The sequence below is a fragment of the Rhinatrema bivittatum genome, chromosome 6, assembly GCF_901001135.1.
Source record: "Rhinatrema bivittatum chromosome 6, aRhiBiv1.1, whole genome shotgun sequence".
In the NCBI taxonomy this organism is placed as follows: Eukaryota; Metazoa; Chordata; class Amphibia; order Gymnophiona; family Rhinatrematidae; genus Rhinatrema; species Rhinatrema bivittatum.
Window position 1 is genome coordinate 253814666 of NC_042620.1, and position 16157 is coordinate 253830822.

Genomic DNA, 16157 nt, shown 5'->3' on the forward strand with positions numbered 1-16157 from the left:
ATCACCTCCTGACAGTGAGCTCCCCAACACTGAAGGCTCGCATCTGTCGTGAGTACCAGCCAGTCCAGTGATTGTAGGGAAACCCCCTTTCTTAGATGATCCGCTTTTAACCACCACTTTAGTTGAGAGCACATCTCCATCAGTAGGTGGAGCCGAATCGAATAGTCTTGAGACTAGTGGGCTCCGACGAGACAGTATAGTTTGCTGAAGAGGACGAATATGTGCCCTCACCCTCGGCACCACATCCAGGGTCGCTGCCATCAGAGTACCTGAAGATAGGACCACATTGTCAGGCATATTGTGTTCGTCGATAAACATACCTGCGCCATCAGCTTCTGAGTACGGCCCTCCAGCAGGAACACCCTTACCCTGTTTCGTGTTGAACTGAGCACCGAAATATTCTAGCAACTGTGACGGCTGAAGATTGCTCTTGGCCAGTTCACGACCCAACCTAGTACCTGCAACAAGGAGAGCACCTTGTGCGAGACCTGGAGGCTCTGTTCTAGACTCTTGGCCCAAATCATCCAGTAGTCCAAGTACGAGTGTACCATGGTCCCATCTTTTTTCAACTTCACCGCCGCCACCACCATAACCTTGGAAAAGGTTCTGGGCGCGATGGCCAAACCAAAAGGTAGTGCTCAAAACTGATGACAATGTCCCAAAACTGCAAAATGCAGATATCATTGATGCTCTAGCTGCATAGGAATATGCAGGTATGCCTCAAATAGATCCAGAGACGTCAGGACCTCCCCTGACTATACTGCCATTATCACTGAGCACAAGGTTTCCATGTGAAAACAAGTCACATGCAAAATGACGCATGACTCGTTTTCGCATGGAACGCATGACTCGTTTTCGCATGGAACAAAAAGAGCATTCCTTCTTGGGCACCACAAAATAAATGGAATATCAGCCCATACTTACTTGAGACATGAGCACTAAAACTACGCCCGCAAATTGAGGAATCTTGACAACGTAACCTCCACTGACTGTCTCTTCTGCAGAGTGTGGCAGGGAGACACCATGAACACAACCAGAGGAACAATGCGAAACTCCAGCGCATAGCCCTCCCTTATCGCCTCCAATAACCACTGGCCTGCCATGATCTTGACCCACCTCCGATAAAAAAAAAAAAGCGACCTCTTACCTCCTGATCCTGGAAGTGAGTTGACATTTTCATTGGGAGGCTCGGGGTGCTCTACTACCTGAGCCTGCACCCTGTCTGGGATGAAAAGACTAAGATCTACCCAGAGGTCGAGTCCTCTGAAAAGCCACTCCTCTGAAGGGTAGAAAACATCTGAACCCCCTAGGACGACCTCTCGTGCGAAGGATCATGGCGCCTGTTTCTTATCCTCTGGTAATCGAGGAATCATGGACTCAGCCCATTTATTGGCTATTTTCTCCAGCTCTTTAAAGGGCAACTTCATAAGGTTAGACTTCGAGGAAGTATCGGCCAACCAATTTTCAGCCATAGCCGATGCCTAGCAACTATTACTGAAGCCACCCTTCTGGCCGAAGTACGGACCAAATCGCAGCCTGCTTCTGTCAAAAAGGTGGCTGCTGGTTCCATCACTATCCTGGAATTTACACCAGATCAGTCAATCTCCTGAGAGCAATAAAAAAAAAAAAAAAAGGAGGATACCACCAGGGAACAACAGAAAGCTATCTGCAAATTCATTGCCATTGCTTCAAAGGCCTGCTTAAGGATAGCCTCAATTCTCCTATCCTGTACATCCTTCAAGGCCGCTCCCCCTTCTATAGGAATAGTCATGCGCTTGGTAACAGTATACACAAGCGCATCCACCTTCGGAAAATGTAATTGCTCTCTCACAACTGGATCCAGGGAGTACAGTCCTTCCAAGAATCTTCCCATAGCTTCTGGGACACCCCATTAAAGATCAATTAATTGTTGGATGGCCTTAATAATAGGGAAGAAGCATGAGGCTTTATGCAAGGAAATCAAAATAGGATCTTTCTTTAGCTCAGACATGGATTCAGCCCAGATATTCCCAGTGTCTTCAATGTCTGGGAAATCAGAGCCTGAAATTCATCTCTATAAAAAAACTCATACTTCTATATGGCTGCAGTCCCAGAGGAATTTCCCCATCCTCCAGGGAGTAAGGATTGGTCTCATCACCTGTGTCATCTGGGTCTCTATCAGAAATGCCGGCTGCAGGCATAGCCCGACGCATACCTGAAGCACCAAGCGTACGGGATTTCCACGGCTTGAGATCCTGGCTTCTTAAGACTGGGGACTGCACCTGAAGGAAGGAGTGCAGACCTTGAAAAATTTCTACCCAAGAAAAGGCAGAAGGATCCATGCCAAAACCAGGGGGCAACTGTCCTGTGCCCACTGAACTACCTTCGCACGCTGTCAAACCAGTTAGGGGAGCTTCAAAATCAGGAGACCCTTCTTGCAGCTCTCCTTCCACTCTCCTACCAGGCTGGAAGAACCAGGCTTAGTAAAATCAGAAGGAGTTAATTCTCCCTGAGCTTCCAAACATCGCTGACACAAATTTGAGGGCACGCACATAAGGCAAGGCGCTTAGGTTTCTTCGTTATGGGCGCCATCAGTCTGCCAAAACACCCTAACAGGCATCTGACAGTTGTATACCCAAAAAATTAGGCACACAACACTGTGCCTATATAAGTGCTCAAGCTGAGCTTCCTTTGGATGTTCAGATAATGCGTGCAAGAAGGCACATGCGTGCGAGCAGAACTGGGCACCCTGGTAGGCACTCCTATGTGCTTAACTAGGTGCCCAGCTAGGCTCCTACTAGGTGTACAACCAAATGCACAACGGGCCGCAGTCGTGCACACAATCATGATCCGGCAACTGAAGAAGAGTCTACAGTGCACAAAAAATGTGCGGCCTACCACATGGCAGAGCAGATGAGCCTTGGAGCATGGCCTAGCCACAAGGGCTGTCAAACCCGCCAGGCTGCCCCCATCCCTTGAACACTACCAGAGGCAGGAACGACAGTTGGATCGCGTGCAAAGCACGGAGGACCGGGGAAAGGGGGAGAGTAATCCCTATTCAACTCCCTCTCTCCATTTTTTTTTAAATTACTCTTTACCTGAGCTTAGCCTGACCCAGTTGTGGGAGGGGGGAGCAGAAACCTTCACTGCCACGCTCAGCTTCCTGCACCAGCTTGTCTTTCAGCTGTTTTTGTTTGTTTGTTTGTTTTTTAACAGCTAAGTCCACGCCAGTTGTAAAACCAGCTACAAGACCAAGGCACATATCTGAGAAACCACGGAAATCACCTCAGGAATTTTCAACTGAGGGAGGAACCATAAGGTATCACCACAGGAGAGCGGGGCAAATTAAATTTTTCTTTTCTCCTTCTAAAACTTAAAAGCAATCCCCAGTAGGTAGATGCATGTCCACCATCTGCTGGAGACGGAGAATAATGGTGGGCTGTCACTGCAGGGGTGTATATATATATACTGTGACGTCACCTGCGCTCAGTCTCCATCTGTTGGTAGAGGTGCATAAACACTCATTTTGGATGCAATTGTCTATACACTAAAAATTATAATTCTGTGTTAACAAGGCTTCTGGAGAAAGAATTGGTTATTTTGTATGCAAGGATTTGGACCTATTAAAGAAGATGACCATAGCAAATAATATTCTTGTGAGCAGAAGAGTGCTGGAAACACATTTCAAATCACTGTGCCGGGCTGTATTTAGTTATCTAGTAAGGAAATGGTTTGAGTTTCTAGGGCTTCCATACTGCTCTGTATGTGTACTTAATTGCTTACTGTTTCTGTGTGAGTTGAGTTACTGGATGCTCACAGCTCCAGTATATCTTATTAATAAAAGCTGTACTCTTTTACTGCTTTTGCAAAAAGGAAAAACCTTGGTTTATTTTTCTTAAGAGAATGCTTTCTAATCTAAACTAGCTTTGTTGTGCCACAAAGCTTTAACAGATTCTGAAAGGGAATTGGAAAGTGTAGCAAATAAACGAACTGCTATTGTAGGTCAGTCCCACTACAGCATCTTTAGAAAGGCTCCCTGCTAGAGCTGAGGGGAGGTAGTGATACCTCCTTCTACCTCCAGGGTAGAGGGATGGTAGACAGACATGGAATTTGGAAAGAGCAAGCTCAGGGGTGGTGGAAGGGAGGAAAACTGGGCAACAGCTCCCTTTTGACTTTGGATTTCAGAGGTGCTGGGAAGGAGATAGCAACAAGGTAGCCAGGATCATAGAACCGTTGCTCAAACATAAAAATCCTTGCCATCCAGAAGAGCAGGCACTAGAGTGCACTATGATGGTGAAACGTTTGTGCCAGCTATCGAAGCTCTAGAGATAACAGTCAGCCATACATGTTGAGCACACCTGGCACAGCTACTGATAGCATACTGGGGTAAAGAACAGAAGGGAATGGCAGCTAGAGCTCTGGAGCCTGTGGTTGGCCACATGGAAGTAGCCAGTTCAGATGGGAAATCATATCCATCTGACCCTACTGAGAAAAGAATGCTTGTACACCCCTGGGTGTATACACATCCAACCTTTTTTTTTTTTTTTTTAACTTCCATTTACATCCCAATAAAGTAAATGCAAGTTAAAACGTTACATCATGTTAGAGGTAAATAAAAAAAAAAAAATCAGTTAAAAATTAAAGGGAAGAAAAAAAAGCAGCACTATTTTTAGCATTCTTTGTGCAACTGGAAATAATTCCACAGGCAGTTTAACCATGTATTTGCATGGAAAGTGCAGTAAACCAGCTCATCTTTACTTTTTAGCACACATTTTCGTGCACCAAAACCCTTATTACATAGGAAGTAATTTTAGTGCACAAAATATGCTGTTAATCCAAAGTAAAGTAGTACACTAAGCCTAGCGCTTTGTGATATCAGCCTCTAAGGAAGTTCTGGAAAGCTCTAAAACATATCCGTATCAGCATAATATGGATGACATCAACCATGTGTGACTACAGGTTTTCAGAGAAAGATACTGTAGCTTCTGAGGAGAGAATGAAAGGACAGGCAAGAAAAGCAACTTTGCTTACTGTAAATGGTATTTCTGTAGCCAGCAGAATGAATTAGCTATGATGTGGGTGACATCAATCGGTGGCAGCAAATGGATCTCATTCTCTTAGGTAGTAGAACTTTTGCTCTACTAAGCATGTGCCTCGTGAACCCCCTTAGTCGACTTTAGAGCTAAATCTAGCTAGGTAGTCAACGCTCCAGGGAGGCAGAGAGTATTTAGCATGGCTAATTCATTCTGCTGTCTAGAGAGAACACCATTTACGATAAGCAAACTTGCTTTCTCATCAATAAACAAAGCTGAATTAGCCATGACGACATGTGGGGAGACCTAAGCTAAAGTTGTAGTGGAGTGTTTAATAAGCAACCCAGACGCCACCATGGAGAATAGAATACTGGGTGAATAGGCTATGCAAAACTGCTTCTAATTTACTGTCACTCCTTGAGAGATTTAGACAGTAACTGAATGCAATGGTGTGCACTACTGACCAAGTTTCAGCTTTGCAGATGTTTGCAAGAGGCACGGTTCACACATCAGCTAGTGATGCAGCCATGGTTCTAACTTGATGAGCTTTGATGGTGTCTGTAATTTGTAGGCCTGCCAGTGTAGAGCAATGCATGATGCAGTCTGCTATCCAACTGGACAATGTACATTTGGCCACTGCTATGCCCAGTCTTTTAGGTTAGAGACGAATAGCTGTGAGGCCTGACGATAGGGCAGAGTTCTTCGTTTGTAGTAAGTCAAAGCTCTTTCACAGTTTAAAGTATGAAGGTCTCTCACCCTCATGCGCATGTGGCCTCAGAAAGAACATAGAAAACATGATGGCTTGATCAATATAGAAAGCTGATACTACGTTTGGTAGAAATTTCAGGTAGGTTCGGAGCACCACCATGCTGTGGAAGAATTGCATATAAAAGGTGGATATGAATTATTAAAGCCTGAAAGTTCACCAACTCTTCTGGCTGATGTTACTGCCACCAGGAATACTACTTTCCATGTTGAAAATTTAAGAGACGCAGACTCCAATGGTTCAAAACGCAGTTTCATCAGTTGTGCCGGCCACGTTTTGTTCCCATGGAACAGGCTACATCACAACTGGAGATTCAGTATGCCATAAGCCTTTCATGAACTTGGAAACAAGAATGCTAAGCTGCTATGACACTGAGATGTACTCTCACTGATATGGTGCTAAGTCCTTAAGAAGAGAAAGAGCAAATGGGCCAGCATTTCTTTAAGGTTTGCATGCAAACAGATCCAAGATATTGCGATGACACCATATGAAGAATCTTTTTCATTTAAGCATGTAGGCTCTTCTGGCAGACACTATTGATGTCTTCAACCTATATGAATAAGGATAATGTGGCAATAAAGTTAAGGGAGGGAAGGTTTGGATGAAACAAGGCTTCCCTCTTCTTGAGTTAATATGGATGGATCTGACCTGAGAGGAATCAGAAGATTGCTGGTCAGCTGTAATAGTTACACAAACCAAACTTGTCTTGGCCACGCTGGAGCTATCAAGATCAGATAGGCCCAAGTCTTTGAGCACTTTTTGCTCCATTCTATCAGTGGAAAAGCATACATGACATATGCATTCCAATAGAGTAGAAAAGCATCCAGAGCTGATTTGAGTTCACTGGGAAGAACAGAACAAAACTTTTTCTAGTTTCCTGTTTTGCTCGGATGCAAATGCAATCAATTGCTGGAAGTCCCCATAGACTGAATAGTCTGTTGGCTATTGACTGCTGCAGAGACCATTTGTATGGTCAAAAAACTCTGCTGAGGTGATCTATAATGTATTGGAGATCCCTGGAGGGCAGTCATTTGCAAGACAATCTGATGTGTGCATGTCTATTCCCATATCTTTATTGCTTTTTGGCAAAAAGAGTCTAAGACCCTGTGCCATCTTGCTTGTTCACATAGAACAGCATTTCTCAATCGGTATGTTGCGACACACTTGTGTGTTGCCAAGCACTGGCAGGGGTGTTGGGCGCTTCTCAGTCTCTTGCTGGCTTGGCTGCTCTTCTCTTCCCCCTCCTCTACCCCAGCAACATGCAGATAATTCTTCCACTAACACTCCTGCCATTCCCGCCCAGGCTATCAGCACTTTCAAGTTCGGGCGGGAATGGCAGCAGTGTTAATGAAAGCTGGAGACATTTAACAGAATGGCCTTCTGACTGCCCCCATGGCCCAGAAGAGGAAGTGGTGTGCACTGGGGTACACAGAATGAAGAAAAGACCATGCTCTATTCAAAGGTTTCAGCAGCATTGGCCCCAGGCAGATCAGCATAAGGTTTGGAGCAAAATAAGGAGCAGGCATTGATCAGCAATAGCCCCCATGGCAGATGAGACTTCTTTCTTGGGCTACAAGGGCTGGAGGAAGAGACTGCTGCAGTTGCCATTTATGTTCTGTGCGAGGGGGGAGAAGTTGTGGGGGTGAGACAAAGAGCGCAAGCACGTGTGAGAGAGACTGGTCAGGGAGGCGACTGATGTATGTGTGTGTGTGAAAGAATGGTCAAGGAGGTGACTGGTATGTGTGTGTGAAAGAATGGTCAAGGAGGTGACGAGAGAGAGAGACAGACTGTTAGCAGCGTCGGCCGCGGTCGGCCGCGACTGAGGCAACCCCAGAAGAAGTTAGGACTATGAGGGTAGCTTACCCGGATCGCCAGGGTGGCCTGCGGATGCCTGCTTGGGCAGGCAGCTTCCTCTCCTTTTTTTTCTTCAGCCGCCGCCATCGCTGATCCTGCAGCATGGCTCCGCGGCGATTCAGCTCCTCCCCCTCAGCCCTTAGGGCCGCGCACGCGCGGCTAAGAAGATTTCTTAAAGGGGCCATGACAGGAAGTGTCATGGCCCCTCCTGAAGCTCCTCCTCCTGCTTCCTGTACTTAAGGCAAGGGCTGTGCAGTCAGTCCTTGCCTTGGTATTAAGGTTCCTGCTTTGAGTGTGTTCCTGGCTCCTGGTTTCTTCGTCCCGGCTTCTTCCCTGCTCCATGGACTGATTCTTGGCTGCTGACTTTGGACTGGTGTTCGTGTATTCTCCCGGCTGGTTCCTGGTTTGGTTCTGGATTCTTCTTTGGCTTGACCCCGGTACAGCTGCGGACCCTTCTCCTGCTTCGACCCTGGTACGGCTGCGGACCCTTCTCCTGCTTCGACCCTGGACTGGATTCGGATCCCGCTGGTATTCTGAACATTGGACCGGACTTGGATTTTTCTTCTATTTTCATCCTCAGACTGTCACGACCTGCTGGAGGCGCCAGCCATCTGGAACCCACGACCTGCAGGAGGCGCCTGCATCCAGACCTCTTACAGTCTTCAGAGGAGTCGCCTAAGTCCCAGCGGCCGGACCCCTACGGGCTTCTCCTTGGGGGGGGGGGGGTCGCGTGCTTCCAGGGTGAAGTCTTCCAGCAAGAGTCTTCAGTTCAACAGGCCTCGCCCTTCGACGGTAGCTGTTACCGCGAAACGAGGGTCCACATTCATAACACAGACAGGTCGTGGGCCCCAAGGAAGAGGACTGTGAGGGCAGAGCTTCATCAGCCACTGCAGCTTCTAGTGTGTGCTACTGGCCTGCATGGGAAAGGATTAGGAAAGTTGCTGGAGAGGGTAAGTAGATGTGTTTTTTTGTTTTAAAGTTTATTTTTCTTGATCTACTGCCATTTGGGGGTAATATGTGATTTTTTGACATTTTGAAATATTTTTACTGTTTGGAGAATTTTTAATAATTTATGTTTTTTAAATTATTGGTTGTTATTCTATTCAGTGTTTTGAAATATTTATTCTATTACTTTAGTTTTACAATTATTGCTTTATAATTTCTTGATTTTGTTTGATATGGGGAAAGTATAATAGAAATGTGCAGACAATGTTACGACTGGGCTCCGGTCAGGAGTCGTGAACACCACCCAGAAGGGTGGCTCCAGATTGAGAGAGACAAGAATGGCTGATACAGGGTCTGGGTCCAGGCTGGGTCAGGGCAGGCGGCAGATAGCAGTGTCTGGGTCCAGACTGGGTCAGGGCAGGCGGCAGAAAGCAGTGTCTAGGTTCAGGCTGGGTCAGGGCAGGCGGCAGATAGCAGTGTCTAGGTTCAGGCTGGGTCAGGGCAGGCGGCAGATAGCAGTGTCTAGGTTTAGGCTGGGTCAGGGCAGGCGGCAGAAAGCAGTGTCTAGGTTCAGGCTGGGTCAGGGCACAGTAAGCAGGGCAAGGCAGGTCAGAAGGCCCGTAGGCCACACGCACACACAGAAGGCCCGTAGGCCACACACACACACCGTAAGCAGAGCAAGGCAGGTCAGAAGGCCCGTAGGCCACACGCACACACAGAAGGCCCGTAGGCCACACACACACACAGAAGGCCCGTAGGCCACACACACACACAGAAGGCCCGTAGGCCACACACACACCGTAAGCAGAGCAAGGCAGGTCAGAAGGCCCGTAGGCCACACATACACAGAAGGCCCGTAGGCCACACACCGTAAGCAGAGCAAGGCAGGTCAGAAGGCCCGTAGGCCACACATACACAGAAGGCCCGTAGGCCACACACCGTAAGCAGAGCAAGGCAGGTCAGAAGGCCCGTAGGCCACACAAGGCAAGGCAAGGCAAGGAAAAGGCCCGAAGGCCGCGCAGGGCAAGGAAAGGCCCGAAGGCCGCGCAGGGCTAGGCAAGGAAAGGCCCGAAGGCCGCGCAGGGCTAGAGCAGGGAGCCCAGGTGAGCTCGATGCCGAAGCACCGAGGCAACTGTCAGGCAGGGTTATAAGGACACACCCAGAGCATAGAGTGGACAGAGGAGATGGACGGGGCCTGTCCGGAAAGCCAGCACTAGAGGGACCCCTTGTGGTGAGGCGGTTGCACTGCAGCCAAAACTGTAACAGACAAAACTGAACTGGAAAACAGCAAGAACTCATACTCTGTATGCAGTGCAACAATGGAAAAACAAACATTAGCTTTAAGGTCACTTTATTCTGTATTTGGTGAGTGTCTGTGTTCTGCATGTGTGATCAAGGTAAGGGTATTCTGCAAGCTTGGAATTTCTGTATAGGGATTTATAGCAGCTTGGCTTGTTCTTTTTTCCTAATAGGAGGTGTATTGTTTAGGGCCCAGTTTAATATTTGTAGTATTGCCTTTTCATAGGTAGGGTTGTTACTGTTTGAATGCATTCCATAATACAGGTGTAATATTACATGGATTAGTTTGTGTGAATTATTGCAGATCCTGGGAGCATGTTAGGTGCCACATTTCTGCTTCCATTTCTCCAGTTTTCACTGCATGTAGAGTAGCTTTTTTGGGTTTCCATTCCAGTTTCTGTTTCCATATTTGTAATCTCTGTATTTGGTGAATGTCAGTTCTGTGTATGTAACCAAGGTAAAGTATTTTACTAGAATGTAGTATCTACATTCTAGTATCAGTCTTATTTGTTGTGTTTTCTCAACAGGAAATACATCAGTGGATATCTGCTGCCTTTTCATAAGTAGGGCTATTGTGCCTGGTAGTAGAGGGAGTTTGTGTCACTGTTACTGAGATGATACCAGAATCAGAATATCTTTTTTGTAGGACGAGTTGTATAGGGAATATCATAGTTCTTCTCTGCACCCATTGTTGGGAGTCAGGAGATTCCTGTGGATGCATAGTATGATTACATTTAGCCCCATGATGTCATGAGTTCAATTGTATCATGCCTGCAAGCATCATGTTAGGTGTGTCCTGACAGAAAAAAGATTGAGAACCACTGACATAGAACATGGCCACTTGGTCTGGATGAGAATGCTCTAGGAGGTTGATTTGAAACAATCTTTCTACAAATGACCATGTTCCTTGAGTTTGAAAGGACCCATTGGGTACTCCAACTTTTTATAGCGGTGTCAATCGCCAATGTAACTTAATAAGGAAATAGACATGGTGGAGATCTCAACTGAAGGATGTAGGAATCCAGCCACCAACGTAGATCCTGTTTCATTTGTTGTAAAATTCTCACTTTGTTGTCAATGGTTGAGTGAGCTGGTCCTATGGGAACTGAAGACCCCACTGCAGAAGCCATGTGTGAAGGCGGGTTAATGAAAGCACATTAAATTTCTGCCACCATTTAGCCCAGAACTAGAACTTCTCTAGCCATTGACTGATCCATAGTCAACAGTTTGTATGCAAGAGATCTGAGAATGTGTGCCTGATCTAATGGGAGGAAAGCTCTTTGCTATAGAGAATCTACCCATGCCCCAAAGAATTTGATTTTTAAGGACAAAATCAAAATTGATGCCTCAAAATCTGATAGGAATTCTAGTGATTGTAGCAGTTGTACTGACTTTGCAGGGAGGTTAGCACACCTTCCTCGGAGTTCACTGTCACAAGCCAGTTGTCCAGGTAAGGGAAGATTTGGATGCCCTGACACCACAGATGTGCTACTACTATAGCCAGACACGTGGTGAAGACCCTTAGTGCTGCTGAAAGGCAGGAGAGCACTCTGTATTGATAGTGGGAAGAGTCCACCATAAAAATGCAGGTAATACCAGTGGAAGGAACAAATGGGAATATGAGCATAAGCATTCTTTGGCTCCAAGATGCACATCCATGCATCCTTCTGATTGAAGGGGAGAACTGTGTGGAGGAAATTCATTTTGAATTTCTCCCAGAATATATGCTTGTTCAGGCTTCTTAAATCCAGTATGGGGCCAGTCCCCAGATTTCTTGGGGATAAGGAAGTAGCAGGAGTAGAACTTCAGCCATGGTGATAGGGAGGAACAGGTTCTAACGCCCACTATTCGAGAAGGAATTCCACTTCCAGACAGAATTGCGGTGGGTGAAAATGTTCTGAATTAAAGACTGAGTGATGAGGAAATGTGGGAAGCTGGGAGAAAACAAGTAATATCCAGACTTCACAATTGTGAGAACCCAACAATCTCTGGTGATCTTACACCACTCTTCCAGGTAGTGCTAGATCATCTCCCTACCAGACAGAAATGTTGCTGGGTTTGAAGAGTGGTCAACAACTGGGACCAGGCTTTGGCTGGACTTGTTGCGTTGTTTCTGGTTGATGGGACTCACACTGTCTAGTGCAAGTGGGAAGTTGTTGCTGTGGTGGAAGTAGAAATAGCATCTGGTATCACTGGAATTGCCAGAAGGGGCATCGCTGAAAATATGGTATTTTAATAGCATAGTAAATGTGCCTTGCAAAACAAAGACTGCTGTTCCTGTCCCGTAGATGGGGACCGGACTGCCACAATCTGTTCCTTTATTTCAGCAACTGTTTCCCTGAGCTTTTCTCCAAAAAAGTGATCACCTGAGCAGGGGGACATCTGTGAACTTGTCGTAGATATCACATAGCTTGGTTAGGAGATAGCCTATTTGGCATACTGCAATGGATGCTGACAAGGTGTGTGCTGTGATATCAAACACATTGTAGATTGATTGAATAAGAATGCATATATACTCTTCCGCAACTAACAGTGGCTGAGGGTAGGCAATTCCTCCATCACCACGTGGAAGAAAATGAGTTTTTATATACAATCATGTAAATGTTTGAACCATGTAGAACTGGTCTGCAGAGACCCATGCATTTAGCATAGAGCTTTGAAACTGGGATTCCTCTTCATAGGAGTAAATCTGATATCCTGATAGGAAAGTCTGGATGTTACCCTCCTTATTCTTAGCTTCTACAAAGGTAAAGAAATCCTTCAACTCCGCTATCTGGACAAGGGGCTGACGTGCCCTTTGCCCTGGTGTGGGTGGTGGAACATTCTCTTCTAATACCAGAATGGAACCCAGCACATCTTTTGGGCTCTGCAAAATCTGAACTGGAGGTCAAATTAAATGCGAGAGATACCAGAGAGCAAATAGGATCTGGAGACCCCTACTCTCACCAATTACCAAAGCCCTTAACCAATTGTGTTGGTGTAAGAGCTCTAGTAATTGGTGACAGGGGTCTCATATTCTCCTCTGCCCCTGAAAAAGCTCTGTGCAGGCAGCATACAGCTGCATTGGATGCACTGCAGCAGAATGTAAAGATGGAACAACCTGCCCTAATGGTAAAGGCATTGAAGGCTAATGCATTTCACGTTCTGGTGCTCAGTGTATCAATGGCCCCATGGACTTCTGCACCAACGGCGCTGATGGCACCAACACATCAACACCACTAATGCACCTGAGACTCTATGCTTTTAGAGCACTAGAAGCCCCATAGAGTGGTGCCTTTTTTTCCTTGATGCATGCCACCTTTGACCACTTGACCACAAGCATTTGGGGAGAGATAATTTTGAAAAGCTCCTGTTCGACTCAGTTTTTGGGAAGGCAGACAAGGCTGCACCTTCAAGAGAACAGACTGCAGCTTCTGAGAGACATATGCAGTTCCTCCATTTTCTAGACCAGGGGTCGGGAACCTTTTTGGCTGAGAGAGCCATGAACGCCACATATTTTAAAATGTAATTCCGTGAGAGCCATACTAACTACAACCCCCTACTCTCCTGACGCCCCCAAGACCTGCCAAATTAATTTACTACAACCCCCTATCCTCCTAACCCCCCCCCCCCCCAAGACCTGCCAAAAGTCCCTGGTGATCCAGCGGGGGTCCAGGGCTCGCAGACAATTCTTTAATAAAAAAGTAAAAATCTAACAAAAACCCCCACCCTCCTGACGCCCCCCAAGACCTCCAAAATTAATTTACTACAACCCCCACCCTCCTGACCCCCCCCAAGACCTGCCAAAAGTCCCTGGTGGTCCAGCGGGGGTCCGGGAGCGATCTCCTGGACGTGGGCTGTCGGCTGCCAGTAGTCAAAATGGTGCCGACGGCCCTTTGCCCTCACTATGTCACTAGGGTTGACCAATGGCGGCGGTAGCCCCTGTGACATAGTAAGGGCAAAGGGCCGTCGACGCCATTTTGATTACTGGCAGCCGACGGCCCTTTGCCCTTACTATGTCACAGGGGCTACCGCCGCCATTGGTCAACCCCAGTGACATAGTGAGGGCAAAGGGCCATCGGCGCCATTTTGACTACTGGCAGCCGACAGCCCAAGTCCAGGAGATCGCTCCCGGACCGCTCCTGGACCCCCGCTGGACCACCAGGGACTTGTGGCAGGTCTTGGGGGGGGTCAGGAGGGTGGGGGTTGTAGTAAATTAATTTTGGAGGTCTTGAGGTGCGTCAGGAGGGTGGGGGATTTTGTTAGATTTTCACTTTTTTATTAAAGATTTGTCTACGAGCCAGATGCAGCCATCAAAAGAGCCATATCTGGCTCCCGAGCCATAGGTTCCTGACCCCTGTTCTAGACCCTCAATTTTAGTACATGCAGACATTCATCCATAATTGTTACAGTTGGCCTGGTCGTGATCCAGTTCCAGGCAGCAATAGCCAAGATCATGTCCATTGGTATTGGACATTCTTCCACTACCAATGCAGTTCCTGAACATACTCATGGTGGGTTTCTACTTATTGAACATGATAAAAGAAAAAATGTTCTTAGTTTCCTTTTTTTTTGGGGGGGGGGGGGGGGGTTAGCACTGAAAAGTACTGAAGCAGCAAGGCAACTTTTTTCCTTAAAGTATCAAGATTTTCACAGAAAAACAGAGAGATACGAAGTGCACATCCTTGCTGGTGCTTGGATGACTAAAGACTGAGGGGGCTCATGAGGCATCGCCCGCACGGGTACTCCCACACATGCTCAGCAGAGCAAAACCTCTACTAGCAAAGAGAGGAGTCCATTCAGTGCTGCCAGATGATGTCACCCACGTCATGGCTAATTCAGCCCTCCTTGTTGACGGAGAAAAGAAGTATTAACCAGACACAGTAACCAATGTAACCACACTAACACCTCCCATTGCTACCTCCACTTTTTCCTCTTCAGATTCTTGGCTTGCAAGGTCCTGCAGTACTACAGCCAGCACCCTGCGCTTGGATCTTTCTATGGGAGAAGCCTGGGCTGTGAGGTCTTTTCTCCACCTCCTGTGCTTCTGCTGCCAGTTCCTCACAGAGTCACCAGATGCCAGGCAGTTGCTCTTCGTCAGCTTCCTCCGCTTCCTGCCCTCCACACCACGCTTCATATCCCCCTCTTCTAGCTCCTCTCGCGGGCATTTCAAGGGAATCACTTGGAGGGCTTTTCTCTCCCCAACAGCACACTGTGGGATGCTGGGGGGCTCGTCTTGCTTCTGAGGGGCCTGAGGTCCCAGCACAGGGCCCTCCTGATCTTCGGTTGAGGGTCTTAAATGTAAAAGAAAATACACAAAAATTTAAACAAACAAGACTGAGAAAATATCAGTATCTCTAGTATGAACAAGGGAGAACACCCGTCTGTGCAGGATGTGATTGCATGTGCGGTGTAAAAGCAAAAAATGCCCGTACCCACTTACCTGTAAATTATCAGCCTCTTTCGTCTGTGGGTCCGGGTTAGGGTGGGGATGGGGCTCAGGTGGAGTCCTTTCTCTGACTCCAACTCAACAGAAGTGCAATCCATGAGTATCAGCCCCCCAGAAGGGATGGGTTTAAGAAATATTTCCTTCTCTGTTCCAGAATTCCTCTGCTTACTCGCTCACTGCCATACCCCACCTGTCAGTTTCCCGCACAAGACACCTGCAGAGGGAAGCGATAATTAATGCCTAACTGTAACTGTCCCACCAAATGCAAATAAGAATGCTATTTCATTTAGTGCCATCAGTATACAAGATAAATTACATAAACTGAGACACTGTCCTTGACTCCAGAGCTTAAAAGTCTGTGTCTGAACACAGTGGGGCGGATTTTAAGAGCCCTGCTCGCCTAAATCCGCCCAAATCCGGGCGGATTTAGGCGAGCAGGGCCCTGCGCGCCGGTGAGCCTATTTTACATAGGCCTACCGGCGCGCGCAGAGCCCCGGGACTCGCGTAAGTCCCGGGGTTTTCGGAGGGGGGCGTGTCGGGGGCCGGGGCCGAGCGCCGCGCTGTTTTCGGGGCGTGTCGACAGCGTTTTGGGGGCGGGCCCGGGGGCGTGGTTACGGCCCGGGGCGGTCCGGGGGCGTGGCCGCGCCCTCCGTACCCGCCCCCAGGTTGCGTCCCGGCGCGCTAGGGGCCCGCTGGCGCGCGGGGATTTACGCCTCCCTCCGGGAGGCGTAAATCCCCCGACAAAGGTAAGGGGGGGGGTTTAGACAGGGCCGGGCGGGTGGGTTAGGTAGGGGAAGGGAGGGGAAGGTGAGGGGAGGGCAAAAGGAAGTTCCCTCCAAGGCCGCTCCGATTT

At 47.7% G+C, this 16157-nt stretch overlaps 1 protein-coding gene across 2 annotated transcripts in view; it reads right to left on the reverse strand.

Moving 5' to 3' along the window:
• The window catches only part of PRR14 (proline rich 14), a 170963-nt gene that overhangs the window by 126778 nt on the left and 28028 nt on the right, over nt 1–16157 (reverse strand). For both annotated transcript variants that reach the window (XM_029606821.1, XM_029606822.1), the window contains exons 2-3: nt 15299–15518; nt 14777–15149 (exon numbers count right to left, since the gene is read on the reverse strand). In XM_029606821.1, the coding sequence (XP_029462681.1) occupies nt 14777–15149; nt 15299–15402 (477 nt within the window). In that variant the 5' untranslated portion in view covers nt 15403–15518. The remainder of the gene's footprint in view (nt 1–14776; nt 15150–15298; nt 15519–16157) is intronic.